This window comes from Pleurodeles waltl, chromosome 1_1, assembly GCF_031143425.1.
Source record: "Pleurodeles waltl isolate 20211129_DDA chromosome 1_1, aPleWal1.hap1.20221129, whole genome shotgun sequence".
Lineage (NCBI taxonomy): Eukaryota > Metazoa > Chordata > Amphibia > Caudata > Salamandridae > Pleurodeles > Pleurodeles waltl.
Genome location: NC_090436.1, coordinates 504,399,962 through 504,421,961, shown reverse-complemented (window position 1 = coordinate 504,421,961; position 22,000 = coordinate 504,399,962). Strand labels below are relative to the sequence as shown.

At 42.4% G+C, this 22,000-nt stretch overlaps 1 protein-coding gene across 2 annotated transcripts in view; it reads right to left on the bottom strand.

Moving 5' to 3' along the window:
• Positions 1–22,000, bottom strand: part of POLR3G (RNA polymerase III subunit G) — a 278,324-nt gene that overhangs the window by 72,563 nt on the left and 183,761 nt on the right. The window contains exon 6 of one of the 2 annotated variants that reach the window (XM_069225191.1): positions 14,062–14,129. In XM_069225191.1, coding sequence (XP_069081292.1) covers positions 14,062–14,129 — 68 coding nt within the window. The remainder of the gene's footprint in view (positions 1–14,061; positions 14,130–22,000) is intronic. The other variant, XM_069225202.1, reaches the window with a different exon arrangement.

The following is a 22,000-nucleotide window of genomic DNA, read 5'->3' as shown; positions in this document are numbered from 1 at the left end:
CTCAACTGATCAATGAACACTGTCCTGATGCACATAGGACTCGCTAAATCTGTCGAAAAGAACCTTATACTCAATTTCTCTCTCAAACTCGACTTACCAATCACGCCCTATTGGTCTACTAAACAAACAAATTACAACAAAAGTGTCTCATTACACTTTTAACATACTCCGGAGTCTTAGACCTACCCTGTGAGGTCCGAATACCAACAACCACGTGGACAATTTTTCTCTGAGCACCAAACGCCACACACATCTGAAGTTCACCAACTTCCCTACTCTCACACTTCAGAGTACGCCGACTCTAACCACATTTGGAGTACGCCAACTCCCCCAAAATCTCACAAACAAAATCAGCTGCAAATTAGCTGAAGCTGTGCAAGCGCATGATCTACTTCATTCAATCTAACATAACACTGAAAACATTCCCTATCAACATAGGCAAAATCCAAGGACCGGGGAAAGGCACTTTGGGCGTTTAAGGATTTCTTATCCATGTTATACAACAATTTCTAAAACAATAATCAAAACAATGAAATCAATTAACACAACTTATGATGTAACTTATGACGTCATTTAAAGAGATACTAACCGTCAAATTCTGCTACCAAAACTTAAGCAGAAATCTCGGCTATATTTTAGTCACAACAGACTAGTTAGCAGATTTCATACCACAGGCCAATGGACATAGGCATAGACAGAACATTGTACAGTCGCCTTGCTTCTGCTTCAAGCCCAGTAGAGACCACGAAATACTAATTTTATTTCAGCATTTATTTTTGCAGAGAACACGTTCTTAAAGAGACAGAATATATTTAATCAGTGTTAATGCAACATTAGAAAACATAAGCAGGCCTTTCTCCTGACAGCGGCCACTAAGTAGAGCACATTTTCATAAACATAAATTTATAGATTACTTATTTCATAGCTTAGTATATAAGTATGATTAGGTAAAGACAATTATTTACAACACCTCAGCTCTCACAGTACTGTAAACAGGATTCACTATGGACAGAGTTTACTCTGTACCACACGGCTTGCAGAAAGTAAAACTCATGAGAAATATACTACAGAGTATTAAAAAGTTTCTCCTAAGAAGAGTGTACACTCAATGCAACACTGGGCAAGAAAGACTATTCACTTAAAATTAACAACATCTGAAGATGCTAAACATACTACCTGCAACCTTCATTCTGTGGTAAAAGCTTTACAGATACACCATCTTCACAATGCAACACAAACACATGTGCATAGCTTAATACATGGGGCACACAGCTTTCTATGTTTCGTAGCAATTGTGATGCTGAGACGATTCTGCCTAAAAAACTTAAGGCTACTTGCACCACTTAGCATGCTGTATGTAGGATCTTTGTCCTTTTGAAAACAATTTCTACAAACCCTAAACCCTTGTGTGGAACATGCTGAAAAAAATTGTCACCTGCAAACATTTGTAACATCTTCAATACCTGAAGAATACCACAGCTATGATGTATTTAGAGTACATGCATTTTGTAAACACTTACACCCATTAGCTGGACACAGGCAGTACACATTTATTTAGAAAAGTATTATTGTAGCTGCAGGCCACTATTCAAACTATAAATCAAATTAACACTCACAAGATGATGTCATCAATGATGTCATTTGAGATCTTCAGAGAGGTCATAAATGATGTCATAGAACATGTCATAAGTGATGCAATATATGGGTCATAAGCATTACATTGTAGGGGCTGAAGATAAGTGAGGTTTTTTTTTTTTAAGTTTAAAAAGTTAACTTGACGTTGACATATCTAACTATAACGCTACAAAAAAAATCAGTGTACTGCTAAGTTGTTTTTAACATACAATACTTAAATACCATAAGTAAATGCAACTCCCCATCACACATGGCCTTCAGTCAGGCACTGCAGGACCCCCCCCCCCCCCCACCAAATGCAGCCAACCTCAAGCTGCACACATCCTTCAGCCTTGCGCAGTGGGCTGGAGAATGGGTGAACCCCCCCCGCCCCTTCCCCCTAGGACTACACATATATGTTGAAAGGGGACCCTTAAGTCCCTGGGGACCCCCATCTCCCAGGCAGTTTTTTTTTTCTTAAAGGGAAGGGTTCCCTCCCCGAGCCTAGTTAGGCCATGGGGACACCATTTCCCCCCAACCCCGCCAGCCCATTCCTCTAAATAAAGGGGGGGGGCGGGCATGGCCCTGATCTCCAAGGCTCTGTAGGTCCCCTGGGGTTTTGGGAAAAGATCTAGATCTAGAGCGATAGATAGATAGATAGCGGAACCCATCCCCCGGGGCCAACTACTTAAAGGGGAGGGGGTGCGCATGGTCTCTCGGGTCCCTATCCCTGGGCCCGATGTCTTTTTCGGGGGAAGGTGAGCATTCACCCCTCCAGATTCTGTCCCCAGGGGGCCCATCCCCAGGATATGGTGTGACTTCTGGTGGGGATTCAGGCAGCCCCCACACCCGGGCCAATTTTGGCCCTGGGGACCCCATCCCCTTGTGTGACTTTTAGGGTGCCCGTCCCTGGGACAATTCTGGCCCCAGGGACCCCATCCCTCTGGGCCTTTACACTTAAAGGTGGGTGCCCTGGTGCCCACCCAGGGCACCCATCATACTCTAGACCATCATGGTCTACAAATTCCTTTGATCGGAGTATCTTAACGTAAGCTTACCAGCATGGCGAACCTTGTCATTTACTACCTCTGCCATGGGTGTTTGTAGAAACCCATGTGAATGGCAGATAATCAGGTCTAAACAGTCTTCGAAGCTCCTGTTAATGGTTATGCTACTAAGTTAGTAAACCACCAAGTTATCCATCCATCAAATCAACTGCACTTAGAAACTCTGCTCTCCAATTCTAGCCCACGGTCAAGGTGGTCTATCGCCTTTCCTCTTAGCTGTAAACCCAAAACACTCTTCCAACACCAGGGCTGCAGATGCCTTGTTTACTCCTCTCTTTGTTATGTGCAAAATCATGCCCTCAAGCTCAGCCCACTTCAATACTTCACCCTTTCAGTGATTAAGAGTCGGGACGTACCCAACTTCTAGGTACTATGATACTCCTTTTAGCTCATAGTGATGTCAAATCTACTAATCTGCTACTTGCTTTGTCTTTCTCTAGACACAGCATTAAGCTCAACAGGCTTATTTCAGGTTTCAAGAAACCACACACCACCCATCACTCGAGTGAGGACACAAGTAACCATTTCCCAGAATTTTTCACTGAAGTGGCAAGACCAAAGCAAGGGACAGAACCCAGCTTCAGTGATCCCACAACTTGTGGGACAAATGTTGGCTGTTGGGTATATTTTAACAATGGGTTAAGGCTTAAGGTGTGTCCTGCATAAAAGATTGACTTGCAGCAACTTTAACTGTGCATTTCTAGATACTTTAGGGATATAACTCAGTGCAGCGTCCAGTCTCCCTCACTTAATTCCCTGTAAAGTTCAAGGGATCACCTCTCATGATGTCTTCGTAGTTGTCCTTTGTCATGCCCGCAGCACTTGGTCAACTCTCTATAGCTACCATTTTGCTTTTCTAGTGTAAAAGAGCAGAGCTCTTTGGAGTGAGAACAGACCAGCCAGTTCACACAATATGGTTAGTTTTCCAATTTGGCCTGTAGCTCTATCAAAGAAGTGCCTAATAACAACATGGCTATCCACTGTAGCTGTGGTCCTCTGTACCAAATTCATAGTCTGGAACTTCCAGATCTCCATCAATATGAAGGAGGAGCTCTCACAGAACCATTCTGTCTTTCCTAGTTCTATTATAAGCTAAGAGAGAAGAGAATCAAATTCCCTGGAAAACGTGAGAAGCAACTGCACAGGTAGATTAGCACAATAATGCAACAATTGAGGGAGCACCACCATCTATGCTAACATTAGCCTTCCCATAACCAACAACAAGAGCATTCTCCAAAAATCAACATTGCTCCTGACAGCAGACACAGCCCCTCCGATTCTGCATGATAAACGTAAACCTCTAGGTATTGGAACGTGTGACACTCCCAATGCAGTGTGTGGCTGTACAAAAAACAGGCAGCTGGCCGGATCAGGAATATGCAAGTCTTGGACCAAATTACTTGCAGGCTTGACACATTCATAAACCTTTCTAGTCCAGCAATCAGTGGGCCTAGCCCCTAAACTGCTGCCTCCCAAGTAAAGTAGCATGTTATCGACATACAAAGAAATAGCATGTGACATGACTAAAGAAATGCCCCTAACAACTTTTTTGAGATGTACCTGATTGACAAAAGATACATGAATAAGGCAACAATCAAAATCACCCCTGAGATATTGCTCTCCCTATCTTGTAAGGATGCAATATTACTTCAACCTGTAGACTGTAGCAGTTTGTTGAGGATAAAGCAAAAAAAAAACAATTTCATTCTAAAAGGACTCAACCCCATCATTCCACATACTGCTAAAATGTACCTTTGACTAATCGGATCAAACACCTTTCCAGGTCTACACCTATTACTGAGTGTTGTGAAGTCTACCAGCCTGCAAACAGGTTACTCGGAATTATGGAATGTTCAACACTCATTGAGATCAGAAACAAGTCTTTCTATCTTTTCTAGGGTTTGGAAGACAAACAATTAGAGCTTCACTTGATGCGTATGGCAGTGTCCCTTTCAAGTTCGCAACTAAATACATGTCAACAAGTTTGGGTGCTAATACATCCATATAAGTTGAATAAAATGTGGAGGGCAAACTGTTGGCACTGAAGGTCTTCGCCATTAACTAACTCTGTGCTCACCCATTTAACCTCATGGTCCATCAAAAAGTTGTTAAGCTCACACTCATGGAGAAGAGAGACCTATAATAACAAGACAGGCATGGATAAACGGAGACAGTACACTGGCAACACAGGTCAAGACAGATTAGTAGGATAATGCTGCCATGATCAAATCACAATTGTAAAGAGACTTTGCAACATCAATCAACTAAAACAACAAATTAGAACCCTTACTCTAGGTATTGTACAGCTCACCAAGGCACCAGTCTTGCATCAAATGAAGCTAAAAACACCCTATAATGCAATCAACTCCAAAAGCACCACATACCATTAAATGTAAACATTAGACCCACACTTGGTAAAGTACAACACTGGGCTGTGTCTCACGTCACACTTGTAAGCTCAGTGAGTATGGGTGCTTAGAAGAGAAGAGATGCTACTCCATTCGAGGTGGATCCCCAGGTGGCTGCCAATACTGGGGAAGACCTACTGACACTGAGTTTCCTGTAACAGACGCATGCCAAGTCTCCTGCTCCCTCTCAGCAGGGGCACATGTGACAAGGAGCAGGTTCAAAGGGCCTCCAGAGAGCTTCAACGGGCGGAACTCTCAAGGATAGATATATGGGATAGAGCAGGCAGGCGATTAAGTATTAAAATGTACAGGAAGGACCCTAGCGGATTCGCCTATACAGAACTTGCAGCATTTTCCTTTTATTGAAAACATCAGAAATCACCAGAAGGTCCCAGATTCAATACTTCAACAGACTAGGAGTTTAAAGAAGGTCCTTTGGAAGCCATCGATAGGGACAAAACGCTCATAACCTCAGGTTATGCCGATTTTCTTCCCACAATGCAGAAACTGTCAGAAGGAGTGCCAATTCGACACGATCACTACCAAACTCATCAGACAAGGAAGGACAACACTAGAATACTGAAAACTCAAAAAGACCCGTGTAAAAAGCTTCTGAAGTCTGTATGTTTGACCACCTGAATAGAACTCTGGTAATTTACCTTGCTGCCAGGTACTTTGAAACCAGCTTTCTGTTGCTCACAGTGAGGTTACTTTTTCTAAAGTCCAATGGCCCTTGTCAATCAGAACTTGTAAGTGTCTTCCACAGAAGTAGCATGAATGGTCCAGTATAATTGCTTTATGGGGAGGAGGTGCCTATATAGGCCATATTGCAAGAAGATTCTATTTACCCTCCCATCAAACGGGTACTAAATTGAGAGCTGTGTGCACCAATCACCCCGCTGAAAACAGTTGTACTATAAACTACAATATAATTACCCCACACACCAATTTTAAAAAAAAAGATTCAAAAACTTTATATGTAGAATTGGACTTTTTAAACTAGAAATTACAATAAGGACATGCTTGATTTGTGTTATGGTTAGGACATTTTTCCTCACACCCTTTAGCAGCATGGTGAGAATTTATCTAGCTGTTTCAGGTGCAATTTTTTTGAGGGTTGGGTAATCATGTGAGGCTTTTTGAATAATTCTAGTATGCGTCTTTTACATACAATATTGCACAACCATTTGTCAATAGTCATTTTTATGTCAAGCTTATCGTTAAGAGATCCGTCTCTGTAAACCAGTGCAAAAAGAATGAAAATTAAACCAGACATGCTTCTAGGTCTTACTCCATGGTTGGCAAAACAATGTTATCTTGTTACCACATTTATTGTTCGACCCTGTCTGCTTTGTATCTCTCGTACAGGCTCCCTGAAAATTCATTGTTAAGTAACAGTGCCACCTGTTTACATCTAGGTTTCTAGCCGGGGACACTCGAAGAAAATAATTGCGTCTCCTTTAAAGTAAACCAGGGAATCTTGCTGTCCCAGTTCCCGATTTTATAGTTTACAATGCCTTGTCTGTCTGGTCTAAACAGCAGCCTCCAGTCGTTTGGCAGATTTTCCATCCTGGCTTCCATTTCTGTGCACAATATAGAAGCTTTTGCTATTACCAACCTCCGAGAACAGCTCCTTGCACAGTTCACAAAAGCTGCTCTAAGTAATACACACTGCTTCCTTGCTTACGCGGACTGATCTGGTCCCTTCTTTTAGAAGAAAGTCAACCCATTTGTTGATTTTTTTTTTTTTTTTGGTCTGGTTGCACAAAGCCTAAGAAATTTGACCTTTCGAACCAGGTTTATCCATCACACTGCTCCCAAGCTGTCAGGGTATTGGAAGCTTTTAATGGAGCTGAGACAGTGGCAGTCTAGTCCCTAATGAAAGCATTTAGGTTTTGGTCGTCTCTACTTGTGGAACAAAGCAAATAGAAGCTGGGTTCCTGCAAATGTTTGGGCTATCAAAATCGCTGAAACAGGATAAGCTTCTCCACGAGGCGCTATGCTACAGATTGTAGCACTTTCTATCCACTTAATCTCATTATCACCTAGACTTTTTTATTTTTTGTTTATTTTTTTAATAATTACTAAGTCCGCCTACAAACTGCACAGAAGGGCAACATGGGTAATGGCCATGTGGGATTTTGTTCATGGATTAATTCAAACAGCACTTTTTTTTCCTGTGGCTTTCAATCGATCGTTGTTGATGTCTTCTAGGCTATTGAGTGGAGTCACCCTACTCCATCCGGATAAGAGTTCAAAGTTATAAACTCCGGCACTGCTTATCTAGTACAGTGTTGAACAACTTCCTTACTTTTCATGACTCTTTGTGATGGATACTCTAACCACAGACCTCTCACTTTTTGAATATTTCCCAGGTGTCAGACTGGGTCCGAAAATCTTCAGCAATACCACTGAGCGCTAATAAGTGCTAGTGTGCAGCTCTGCAACATTGTTCTGCTCTAGAAGTGACGTGTGGTGGCGCATATAAGCGCCACCCATGTATGCTGATGTCAGTTGTTTGCTAGGCTGACTGTGCCCCCAAACTCAGAGCTCAGGAACAGATAGTCTGTTACCAGTGTGCAGATGTCTAGATGTGGGACCTTTTTAGATGGAGAAAAGAGTCCAAATCACAGAATGAGGCGGTTGGGAGGCATGGTGAGGAATCTTCGGTTAGAGTATCCAAAAGAAAGATAATTACCAAAGGTAAGTAACTTGTCTTCCAATGGCTACTTCTAAACGCGGATTCATCACTTTGTGAATAGATAACATAGCGGTAATTCCTAAAGTGGTGTGTCTGTGAAGTGGCTCAGACTCAAAAGTCCTGCAAGACTGAGCTGGTTTAGGATTGTAGAGCCAAAATATCCCCACAATGGGCAGACACCTTAGCCACCATGTACTTTTTTACGTTTCCGTTGGATCCAATAGGTAAGCCCCAGGAAATACACAAACGGAAAAAAAAGAAAGAACAAATAAGAAAATCACATTTGAAGTGAGCCACATTGACTATGTGATCTCCTAGACCAAAAGCCCCTGCTGGACTGTGGGCAAACCAATATGCACTCCACTTACAGTGAGGAAGTGGCAGTAGCAATTCAACAGGCCGAGCGGATTGTTAATACAGGGGGGACAGGCTTTTTTTTTGTTTGTTTTTTACACTTGTCCACTGAGGAGAGAGATGGCCTGTGTTAGAAATGGGGTCTCTAATTGGATGAGGTATACACCCTTGTCCAAGTAGGGACCACAATCCTAGCCAGGGTAGGTCACACACAATCCAAATTATCCTGTGCCCACCCTCCGGTAGCTTGGCTCTGAGCAGTCAGGCTTAAATTAGAAGGCAATGTCTAAAGTATGTGTACAATAAATCATACAGTAACAGTGAAAACACCACAAAAATACAGCACACAGGTTTAGAAAAATATAGGATATTTACCTGATTAAAATAAGGTCAAAACAATAGATTCAATAAGCACAAGTTGAAATATCACTTTTACAGGTTTAAAAAGAGTCTTAAATCTTAGAAATCAACAGTTGTCTCTTGATTACACAAAGTACCTGGTATGCGTCAAAAATAACATGCACGGAGACCGCATAGGAGGAGATGCGAGGAAAAATATGGTGTGGGTCGGATTTTCTGACGTGGTACGGACGATGCATGGGGCTTGTGTCGTTTTTGGCACGTAGTCTTGGTTCTTCACTACAATGCGGGGATCTTTTTGAAGCCCAGGGAGGATGCAGGGAAATGCCGAGTGCGCTGAAAGAAGTCACAGGTGTTGAGTCGATCCGATAGGGCGATGCCTTGAATTTTCTGTCGCAGGGCAGGCGCTGCATCGATTATCCACTCGGGGAATTGGCTGCTGCGTTCTGGTTTGGCTGTGCATTGATCCGGTAGGGCTATGCATCAATTTCTTTTGTCGCAAGGCAGGTGCTGCGTCGAATCTTCACTCAGGAAGGTGGACTGCGTCATTCTGGTTCAGCATTTCTCGGTCACAAAACGGATGTGCGTTGTTTCCGGCAGGCTGTGCCCAAATTTTCGGTGCACAAGGAGTTTCCTATAGAGATGAAGTCTTTTTGGCCCCGAGACTTCAGAAAATAGTCCAGAAGTGTCTGAGTTGGTGGGGTCAGAGACCCAATTTATATACCCCAAAATGCCTTTGAAGTGGTTTTAAAGTGCACAAGTTCCCCTTTCAGTACAGGTATGTCTGCCAGGGTCCCAGTAGGGGTTTGGCAGTCCATTGTGTGAGGGCAGGCCACTAGCCATTGAAATGTAAGTGGAAGACCCATTCAGTATGCAGATGAGTTCAGGTGTGACAATGTCCTGTGTTAGTTGTTGTGGTTGTCTGGGTGAAATGCACAGGGAAGCTGTCAACCAGCCCAGCCCAGCCCAGCCCAGACGTTGACTGGAGACAGTCTGGGAGGCACAGATGGATTTTAAGTGTAGAGAAATGCTCACTTTCTAAAAGTGGCATTTCTAAAATAGTAATATAAAATCCAACCTCGCCAATAAGCAGGAGTTTCTATTACCATTCTGGCCATACTAAATATGACCTGGTTACCCCTTTGGGCTCAGAATCTACCACTCAAACAGTATATGAGGGGAATCCTCATGCCATCCTATGTAAGGAGCAGGCCTCACAGTAGTGGAAAACGAATTTAGGAGTTTTCCACTACCAGGACATAAAACACACATGTACATGTCCTGTCTTTTACCTAAATAGCACCCTGCCCTATGGGTTACGTAGGGCCTACCTTAGGGGTGACATATGTGGAAAAAGGGGAGTTTAGGGCTTGGCAAATACTTTTAAATGCCTGGTCGAAGTGGCAGTGAAACTGCACACATAGGCCTTGCAATGGCACGCCTGAGACATGGTTACGGGGTTACTTATGTGGTTGGCACAACCAGTGCTGTAGGCCCACTAGTAGCATTCAATTTACAGGTCCTAGGCATATGTAGTGCACCTTACTAGGGACTTACAAGTAAATCAAATATTCCAATTGGGAATGAACCAATGTTACCATGTTTAAGGGAGAGAGCATATGCACTTTAGCACTGGTTAGCAGTGGTAAAGTGTGCAGAGTCATAAAGCCAGCAAAAACAGTGTCAGAAAAGTGGAGAGAGCCTAGCAAAAAGTTGGGGGATGACCACCATAAGGCTGTCAGGTATAACAGTCTGCCTATCCCAAAATGGATAATTTCTACATTCGTTACTCATATCATTCTTTTTCCAGAGTGTGTACACTGCAGTTGTGCTTGTGGGCCTCTTTTAGAGTTTCTTGCTGTGTGATTGTTGTCAATTTTAGAGGGCAGTGATTGGAACACAAGATGGAGATTTCCCATTAAGTTTATGTAATCCTTATAAATGTGTCTACCTGCATATAGCAGCCAGTGATGCCTGCATATTAGAAATGCTGTAGCCCATCATAGTGGACTGGAAGAAATAAACAATCAGATCCTGAAAATTCTAGGAGATTTCCCAATCAGAATATCTGGATGAAATTAGTTTGACTGCACGAGTAGCCCCAGTCCCATGTTATGCACAAGAGCTGCTCACCTTGATTTTTCATATCTATTCTGTGAACTCATAACACATCCCTATGGACAATTTATTGCTTACCCCTGTATTTGGTGTAGGATGCTCAGGAAGACACAGAAGAAAGTGCTCTTAACACTGAATGGCTAAAGTTTTGAAATGTTAAAAAGGCACAACTGAAAGGGGCCCTGGATCGTGGCCAGTGCCCCACCTTTTGGATAAGCAATGATCGTCTAGAAGGGAACCCTGTTTACAGCTTGGACCATCTGGATACTGTATGTTGCTGCTACCACTCTCCTCACCCTGAGAATGCAGTACCCTATGTTGAAGATGGCTAGATGAAGTGCCTGAAGTGGTGAGAAGCTGTGTTAACCTCAAAGCCAAGCAAAAGATGGTGGCCTGCATGGAGGACAACTCAAAGCGAAAGCTCTCCAACTGAGTCACATGGAGCTGCAGCCCTGCTCACCTGAGCTGAGCCTTAGAAGTAAAACCTTGGCCTGCTTCATGAGATGGTGTAGTATGTGCTGAAAAAACTCCAAAGGAAAATGCCTCCTGGTGAATTCAGATTGCCCTCTTGACCTGTCCAGGTGCATTCACCACACAATGTAGAAGTGAACACCTGGGCTTGTGACCCCTGTGCTGTACAGGGAGTATGGCTTAATGAAGGTGACAGAAGCTTCTCTTCTTCGACTTACTGGAAACCAATTTGAACCAGTTGTGAACCAGAGTAAAACATTAGGGTTCCCTTTTCAACAGTCTTTTAGAAAATATCACTGTGGAACATTTCCCCAATAATCCACAGTTACCAAGTATCTGTGGTTTTCAAGGTTTATGACTGTTTACCCAAAGCTAAGGTGTCTCCCTGCTCCCACTTTGTAGCAACTAGCCCAAAGAGTGTTTCAGGCAGAGTTGTTAGACTACCCACAGAAAGATTAAAATTTCAACTAGTCACTGCTTTTCCCAATTTATTAGCGACAAATTGTAAATGTAATTTATCTGGTTATATCCACCATTGTATGGGTATACAAGTCATTATAAAGACCAGAGATGCTACCCTATTGCCAACCAAAGCCATAACCTTTCTAATTCACTGGGATTCCTGCTCACTTTTGGGATTTATCTCAGACACAGTAGGTGTTAGAACTTCTGTTTTTTGATTCTGTGCCCAATTTTATTGATCCTACATTCAATGTATAAATATGTTTTCTTTTTATAATGATTTAGCTCTGAATGAACATCCATTTTACAGTTTACTTTTAATGTACTGTACTGCAATTGAGATCCAAACCCATTACCACCTAGCTACCTGGAGTAAACCGTAACTACTCCAACAGCCATCTAAGAAAGATTTAACATAGAAAAGTAACATTATATCTAGAGTGTAACCTACATCCTTGAACATCAGTGTTAAAATCAATATCCACCAATGATATTGCCCATCAAGCACTGATTGCCCAGGATTTGAGGAAAAATGTTTCACGTTGGTACAATGATTGAGAAGTGTTAGTGACATGGCCCATGAAGGGACAGATCAGTGTCATATGTGTGGAACTTGAGGCCTGGTTGTTTGGAAAGTGAAAGGGATATGATCTATTGACCCTTTCAACTGCATTCTAAATATTTGCACTAACCATTCTTTCCTTGATATGAAGTTAATAGTGAGAGGGGCATGGTCCTCTTCTTTATAAGTATGAACAGATCTTTTAAAGTACTGAGGACGCATAAATACAATTCATATTCAAACAAGAGAAAACTCAATGAACTCATTCTCAAATCTTACAGAGCACAGTCAACATATTAAATACATCTAGTTTGCCTATTTGCCAGTATTGTGCTTAATCAGCTAAAACATAGATAAGACAGTATGTTGCAAGTAGACAGCAATATCTGCTCTACATTGAGATATAATCTGCAATACAAATTAGGTGATAATGAAATTATTACACATGAAAGCCTGAAATGAATGTTTAAATGCCTGCACAGTGTGTATATTACAGATTACAGGCGCTATATATACATATATATATATATATATATATATACACATACACACACACACACACACACACACACACACACACACACACACACACACACACACACACACCATTGCAACTCAAATGCAATTGCATGTTTTCTTTCATGGTAACTTTCTATAACAATTCAGTCATTAGCTGATAAAGGGAAATGTACTATTCTATGTACATTTATGGTTCTGCTGGAGACTGGAATGGGAGAGGAGAAATCTATCTGCATGTTACCAAACATTTAAACCACATCACCTTCTTTCTGAGTGACTATCATCAAACTGCATCTAATGTTTATCAATTTACAAGCTGAATCTGGATTTAAATCCATGGGACATATTCCAATATTTAACATATATTTAGTGCCAGAAGTCTTCAATCAAGGGGAGCAAGAACTACTAACCCACGCACACAAAGCACTGCAAAACAATGGACCAGAATACCTCAAACGACTTTCCTTCTACACCCCGACCCGGCATCTCTGCTCCGCTGACCTCGCAACCGTCCCACGCGCCCACAGAACTACAACTGGCAGTAGATTGTTTTCACACATTGCCACCAAAACATGGAACACTCTTCCCACCCACCTGCGCCAGACCAAAGACCTACTTACCTTCAGGAAACTTCTCAAGACATGGATGTTCAAGCAGTAGCAGCACCTCCCTCTCCTCCTTCTCCCCCTCCCCAGTGCCTTGAGACCCTCACGGGTAAGTAGTGCACTTTACAAATCCCCCTGATTAATTGATTGAAGAAACTAAAGTTTTGAAAAAGTAGAGTCAAAAAGACACTATGTATTATATGGAATAAAGGTTCTACTGCACTTGTACCAGATTCATGGATGATTTACAGGACACCCAAAACAATACATTGTGCTCTAGTGATTCAGTGTGGAAATCATAATAGTCAGTGGTTTTGCTGGAAATTTCACACTCCTGAATTTATGTTGGATACTCATGGCATAAAGGATACTGCAAGTCAACTTATGTCATCCCTCAAAAGGCCACAACATCCAGTTTGATGGTCCAGCTTTATCCAGGATATTCTTGCAAAGTAGATCTTTCCTGAAGCTTGACCATCTAAATTAAGTGGCAACATCGCAATCAAATCAAAACTGGACAACCGCAATGTCTTGCATGAAGGAATTTCCCAAAATCATAAATGCAGTGCTTATCAATTACAATAAAAGTAAACTCTTAACAGTTACAAACATAGGTGAATCTTCCTATATCTTATCTCACATCTGGTGGCGGTCTTTTGTTAAATTGGTTTAGTCTGTAAAATGTGGCAAATAAACTCTCAGTAAAACCAAAAACATCAAATGTAATCTCATTTGCAGAAATAAAAATCTACTGTTAACACTTTTGGTGCTCTAAAATTCAAACATGTGGACACAGCATAAAATGAAAAATAAATCTTACCTCTATTTTTGCTAGAATATCGACGTTAGTGCTTGGTGTTGTTGGTTTATCTTTCTTCTTTACAACTGCTGAAGTGGAAACAAAAGTTAACCCTAAGATAGTAAATTGTTGCAGAATGTTTTTTGTTTTTCAATTTGGACTTGAGACATGTTAGGTTGTGGTGTATTTCTAAGTAGCTTAACAGTACTTAGTCTGGCATATCAACACTTCCTAACGTTCACCAGGTGTCCCTGTGAGGCATCAAGATTTGGCCAGCTGCTGTAACCACTCCACTGAACGAACAGCCACTTGCCATTAGGGCTTGTCCCGCTCTACGTGAGTTTTAAAAAGAAACAATGGTTAAATGTCTCATAGCCTTCACTAAACAGTGTAAATATTTAGGTATAACATTGACCTAAATGTACAAGTAAGTTATGTACTATATTTTGTGATTTATTGTTGTTTTCACAACATTTAAACATTTAACAGTGTCTATTCCATGCCACTTACGAACACTTATATCTAAGTAAACCTCAAATGTAATGTGCCTTGTGTTCCGAACAAGTGTCATATTGTAAAACATTTTTTATCCAAACGTTTTTTCCCCATTATTAATACATGAATAAATAAACATGAAATAAATATCCGCATTCAAAGTCCAATAACCGTGTTACTGGTCCTAGGTGTAGTAAGTATTACATTGATATAGTCTGCTGACACCAATAAAGTTTAAACAGCAAAGTGTGCACAAGAAAATGCCCCAAGGTTAACAACACGTCTATCAAACACTGTTAGGGGTGTGGGGTGGTACTAGAGGGACAGGGGTTACTGGGCCTCAACCATGGTGGTTGAGGTTGATTGCCACTGGTGTCTGTCCTACCACAGCTCTGCAATTTGGGTCAAGTACAGCTTTTTCCACACTTGAATCTGAGGGTAGCAATAAACCAACAGACACTATAATGCTCATCCCACTGCCAACCCACAAAGTATGTTTTAATCACACAGCAGTACAAAAATACTACCCAGTTAAATTTAGTGTAAAAGGCGGAGACCCTGGATGCAATACCCTCTTGTGGCACTAGAACTGCCGAGGTCCCTCGTGCTAAATCCCATCCAAGTGACCTCTTGACGGTGCATCCCCCACAGTAGTCATAGCAAAAGCATGAATCACGCTCAGGTGCACTTTAAATTTTCCCCACTTGCCAAAATCACACCCCCTTCACATTTTCTTCATGATTCTTACACTTGCTATTGTAGCAGGTAATGTGATAGTCCTGTTCCACACTCCTCTGGAGCGGATCTGATGACCCCGCCAAACACCTGTAGGCTGCTGGGTAGGCCAGAAGCAGCCTGCGTGTCCATATATGGATCAGTCTGGCTTCGACCCACTGTGGAACATTACTAGCACATCAGCCTAAATCCAGGCCCGGCTGCGCCTACTCTGCCTGGCAGCAGATTGGTCATTAGGTGTGGCTAGGCTGTTGCAGTACCATAGCAGATGCAGCCCTACCTGAGCCACTACAGGAAGCTGCAGCCCTGATCCAACCTGCACAGTAACCACAGCAGATACTTCCAATGGTTTCTGCCACAAACCAGTTGTGAGAAACTAGGGAGACTGCTTTCAGTACTAGTCACGCTTAGCTCATTCTCAGGTTGTCAACTCTTTCTGGATGTCCCTCAGATCTTGGGACACGTGGGGCCTCTTCTCCCAAACAGTATAGCCTCTTGAATGAATGAATTGTGTTTTGTACATCACAACAGCTGCTTCAAAATAAAGCATTCAGGCACTACCTACTAGTGACGAGCATTCCAAGGCCTTCAATTCTCTAACGAGGAAGGTTTTCAACATTATTTTTTAACTATATTTCTCAGCTCATTCCACAGGTTTGATGCAGGGCCAGGCAGGATCTTTCCCTCTCTCAGGGTTCTAGGTACACAGACAAATTATATACTCCTCCAGCAGATCGTCCAAACTTCAGGTAATGTCCCTTCAACTCTAGGAGATTGGCTGTCAGGGTGACATCAGCCTTGGTTACACAGCAGTACTCTCAGGAGCACTCCCTTCCTTAATCAAAAGGGACTTTGAGATGAAACAAAGCAGGTATTCTGGATGCAACTTTTTTTTTTTTTTTTTACACATTTTCTAACCAGGAAATGTAATTCCATGGTCTCAAAATTCAGGACCATTTTGAGGTGCCTCTCTTTTCAAGTGCCCTTGTCAGGCTGCTCCCCACACAGAAACTTTGTGTAGAATGATGCTTCTCAAGCAGGTAGCGAGGGTCTGTCTTCAGACAGACACCCACAACACAGACACCACCAGTTATGCAGTTTCTGCATCTGCCAGTCGTCACCCTCTCTGAAACAGCAACCAGGGACAGACAAAGGGCAGGATGGACTTAGCATATCAGAAACTGCAGTCCTATTCTTCACCCCTCCCATCAAACAAATGGTAGTGCTCGAGAAGAAGTAATAAGCAGCCCCTTGCTAACTAAAGTCCTCCTGGAGTTTTAAAGCTAACCCTGTCTCCATTCTCCCTTGTGGTGTCTGGACCTGCACCACCAGAATGCAGGTTTCACAGTTGTGCAGTCTACGGAAGCTGTCCTCATCCTCCACCTTGTGCAATGTTAAGCCAGAGGTTGCCCAATGGATCCCACTGGCTTCAGTACTCAGACTCACTCATGCACAGAACTTTATTACAGCAAATTTGCTGCACACTAACAACATACTCAACATACACACAGGATGCTACTGCAAGGTTGTGGACATAAAAAACCCAGCAGAACTATATAGAATATGGCCTGGTAGGCCATACTCTCAAAAACACAGATAAAACGGTGTGGTCACATTATGAATTTCACAAACATGGTAGTCTGCTATCCTATTTATGTGTTATACCCAGGACTGGGGCAGCAGTCCTCTTAACTCTGAGGGCATACAGGACAGGTCCAAAAAGTCATGTAGTGAGGGGACAGGCCTAGACTTCTGCACATATGCTTAGAATAGCATAACAGTAAAGTCAAAATAAAAGTCAGTATACCAAATGTACATGCAAGTGGGCAGTCAAGACAAGGAGAAGGTAACGCACCCATATACCATGCAGGGGAAATTCCCTTCCTAATACACAAAAATAAATTAACAAACAGTTACAGAATTTTTTTTTGTAAATGTTGGCAATTTGCCAGTTAACTATTTCTACTTCACTACATCGGAGTATCGCAGGTTTTCATCAAACTAATGGTGATTACCCATAGCTGGAGACGTGGAGAGTAGCACGGTTGTAATGTTAGTAGGTATTACCATCTTATAGTGCAAACAGAGCCCTTCTTTTTTTAAAATATATAATATACCTTAAGTTATTTGTTAATTTATCTACATTTAAAATGGATAAAGGATAAAGCTACAAGTTAAAATACAATTTATTTCAGTTAATTCAATACTGTCCCCAATGTAATTCTGTAAACAAGGCACAATGTATATATAATACGATAACCCTGTATGATAGGACATTATTGCTACGCACCCACATGTGAGATGTGAGAGTGCAACACTGCGTATATGCTTGGTTAAAATATTAATCTTTGAATTATTGCAGAATAGCACACATTTTAAACGTACTGCCATCTTGTACATGAATGTTTAACACTGTACATTTAGCCTTCAGGTAACTGCATCTCTTTCTCAAGGACTTTTCACCTTCTTCCCGCTACAAGAGCCAGGCATCTGCTGGTTAATGGCAATCTTGAGTTTGTTTACTCGTGTTATAACCTCCTTTGGCTGAATTAGAGAGATTGTATATAAGAAGTTGAAAAATACAGCTATTTTAGCAGTATTTGCTCCAACGGCTCAGAGGGCGAAGCGCTGGCACACTTATATTGTGACTTCGCACTTTTTTTGATGTTTGTAATGGTTTAGGAATTAAACATTTATTAGACTACTATGTGCTTTTAGCATGTTTTCTTTCACGGTGTGAGAACGTTGTGCATGGAAATTTATTAACTCAGAAACTAAAGGCCAAACAGTGTAAGCATTCTGAACTAAATTATAGCATATTCTGATCATATTTATCATTTGTTGTCTTTGCTTGTCGCCTTTCATGATGTGTTAAAAGGTGCACTACAGTTTCACCTGGGTGGGAGGCAGTGGGAATATACACTGCTTGGGGTAAGTAGGAACGGGAGGAGTCCCACAGAGAAGACGGTATTTATCTATATCTGCAATTCATGATAGTAAAGAGTGAGCTGGCTCTAGAGAATACTGTGGATACGGGCAAGAAAGGCAGGAGCGCCAGGATCCGAAGCACAGGCGCTTGCAGTATTAATGTGTGCGAGAAAAAGGCTCTCTGATCTAGCAGCATCTGCCTCTTCTGTAGTCACTCCGGCTGTACAACCAGAGACTGGACAAAAGAAAGGGAAACTTTGAGCGCGAGTGCGTGATACCTTCCCGCCATATTTCTACGGGATCAGTTAGAGAATAACTACAGGACCCCTTACCCTACTTTCCGTTTCCTTCTCATCCCTACTTTACAAGTTGAGTTGTGACATGAGGCCAGTGGACATCTTGTTCTGCGTATTTTTTTGTCTTCTTGTTCTGCCAGCAGCTTGACAAACAAGCATTTGCAATGCAAAGGGTCTCGCATTTCTCCCAGTTAGAGCCATTAGCATTTGTAAACTCCCAACTGGACTTTTCTTGCCCCATTAAATGGAAAAATAAGAGCGTGATCGCGCTGTTACAGTTCACTCGTAGTGAAACCTATCGGCAAAAGTGCAATTATCTACGTAACCGGCAAAAGTGCAATTAACTATGTAACAGGGTCGGTGTCATGAAAAGCGCTCGACTTCTGCCAAGCGAGATTGCGCTGCGAAAAAAGATAAAAAGTAGTCCGCAAACTGGATGGAAAACAGCGAGCCTCGCATGTTTTCAGTACTTGGTCGCTGCGCTCGAGGAGGGCTAACCACTGGAAAAGGCATGCCGTATGCATGCCTTCCACTAATGAAAGCAAGCAGAGTTTAAAAGGCAAGCCCAAGAACCAATGAAAGACACTGACGTGACATGGACGGGGCTCCGAGCCCTTTTCTAACTACTAAAGCGCCTTGCAAGCGATACCCATGCGCAAGCGCATGCTAGCACAGGCGCAACCCTAAAAAGGGTCCTTATGTAAAGAACTTTCAGAGTTTTGCGGTTGCCACTAAGGATAGTGTCTGTTAAATGTTCTGGCCACTAAAATTCTCATGATGATGTTTCTCAGGGAAATACCCTCGCTGATTCCGTTGTTAAAGAAGCTGCTTTACCCCAAAAGAATTAAGCTGCTACATAAGTTGTACAGAACAACATTATTCCTGTACTCTCTAAAAAGGATTTGCAACTGTTACAGGAACACACAGTAGAGGTCAGACAACAATACTGGACAAAACAGAATTGTACAAGGGACCAGAAGGTGTGTGGAGACTCAGCTGAAGGCCTGTGATTGCACCACAGTTTATGCTCCCCAATCCTGTGAGATCTTAGCATGGAGCTTCCCATGTTGGACGTACCAGTATGAAATGTACCACAGCAATCCAATAGTGTGTATCCTTCTATTACCAAAAATATTGTCACTCCTGTGTCATCTGGCAGTCACATAACATTAAAAAGGGAACCAAGACCTGCCCCCAGTGTTTATCAACCTCCATGAGGCTACTTTGTCGATCTACGGATGGACTTTATTCAGATGACAAAATGTGCTTCCTATTCTTATGTGGTCAAAATGAAAAATACAATAATGTGATGGATTCAATGCTTGAATTAATTTCAGCGTATAGTATTACTCTGAGCCTCATCCCAGTCCATCTTTCTTTTGCCCACCAGGCCACCTCATATTGGACACACCCATCTGTAAATCAGCCTTGGCCCTGCCACAGAAGGAACAGTCCTGTCTGAACTCCCAAGCCAGGTACACTTTGAACGGGGACACAAGCAATTCAAGAGTGGTTTCGGCCTACTTGGGCCTCTTCAGTTGGGTTCACCTTGGTTTCAGTGGAACAGTGAGCAAAAGGGCCACAGCTGGGCATAACTGGTGCACTTAGAACATTACACAATGTAAAATACAAAACAAGTGATGGATGAAATGCTTGACTTAATCTCAACAACTAGTAGAACTGCTATGGCCGGTTCCAAACTCAGCTGCAAAAGAATGAGTGTTATGAGTGGGGCTAGATATCCTACCATGTAAAATAATCCAAGCAACAAATGTCAACCAAAAGACAACCTGGCCTTGAGGAGAGAGGAATCTCCTTCATGGATAACTATGACACCTTGTGGGGAAAGATAGAGATCTTTGGAAGCCATGAAGCTGATTTACCTGCTTTCAAACAAGACTATCACCATCAGCGCACAGAACGTGAGGACCATGAAACGAGACGGGTAGGACACCCCAAGTGGCAGCAGTGATGAAAAAATACAATCTTGGCCTGCTTTGCCTCAGCGAGACCAGATAGGCATAGTCCGAAAAGAAAAGACTTATCCAGAATACAGCAGCATTCCTCCTGGGGCCAGAGGAAGAGAACATCCCACATCCTCTGGGATTAGCACTGATGCCAATGACAGCAGCCAACAAAGCTCTGATTGGATGGGACGCCCATGATCCCAGAATAATCATAGCAACTTTCTGCACAAAAATAGGATCAACATTAATATTATCCAGTGCTATGCACCTACAAATGAGAGCAAAGAAGAGTTAAAGGAACAATTTTACAGCAGACTCAATCTATCCAGGTGAAATGCCTTGAGAGAGACATCACCATACTGATGGGGGACCTGAATGCCAAGATAGAAAGTGACAACACTGCGGACAAAGTAGTCATGGGCAACCATGGCCTTGGCGACATGAACGAGAAAGGTAAAATGCTCGCAGATCTCTGTGCCCTGAACAGACTGATAGGCAGTAGTGTATTCCCACACAAAATAATACACAATGCAACATGGGTGTCACCAGACCATTAAGCAGAGAAACATATCAACCATGTCTGCATTGTCAAGAAGTTCTGGAGGTCCCTACCTGATGTGGGAGTGATGAGAGGAGCGGACATGGCTTCAGGGCATCATCTTGTCATGGCCCGGCTAAAGCAAGCATGGATGGAACCAACAAACCAACGGCATATATAACACCACCCTCATCAAAGATGCACAGAAACTGAGTGAATACTCTGTCACCCTCAGTAACAAGTTTCAAGTCCTGCAAGAACTAGACAACAGAGACCCAGTGGAAGATAAAAAAGTGACATCAACCTGCCAGGAGGTACTGGGTCCCAAGAAACACCAACAAAGAATGGATCTAAACTAAGATTATTCACAATATCCAAGAGATAAAGGAAAAGAAAGCTGCAGTCAACATCAGCCAAACAAGAACAGAAAAAGCAAAAGCTGAAGGCAATACACAAAAACCAACACGTAAGCAAAGAGAAGCTTAAGAGCAGACATACGTAGATTTATCAATGGTCTTGCCAAAGAAGTCCAGATAGCAGCAAGCCATGGAAACTTGAATGAACTCTATGACATAACAAGGAAACTCTCCAGCAGATACCGCAATCCAGAAAGACATGTTAAAGAAATCTGGAAAGACAATCATGGGTAACAAAGGCCAACAACGAAGATGAGTGGGCCACTTCAAAGAACTACTGAACCAGCCCATGCCACATTCGATCGTCAATGGCTGTGATTAGTTCAAGCATTCCATTATTCACCCTGTTGTTGTTTCAGTTCCTGCCCTAAGTGCAACAGGCGTGCCCAGATGTAGGTCGCATACTCACTGTGCCATAAGACTCAAGCTAAACCTTACTGACAAGCCCAATACAGGTTGAAACATGTCTGGGGTTGCTCGTGGCCCTTTCTGAAGGTGGGGGGCTTCACTTGCAGTTCAAGACTTGCAGTTGCCATAAGGAGCAGGGGCAGTACTGATCTGCATATAGTAGGCACTTTGTCTAGA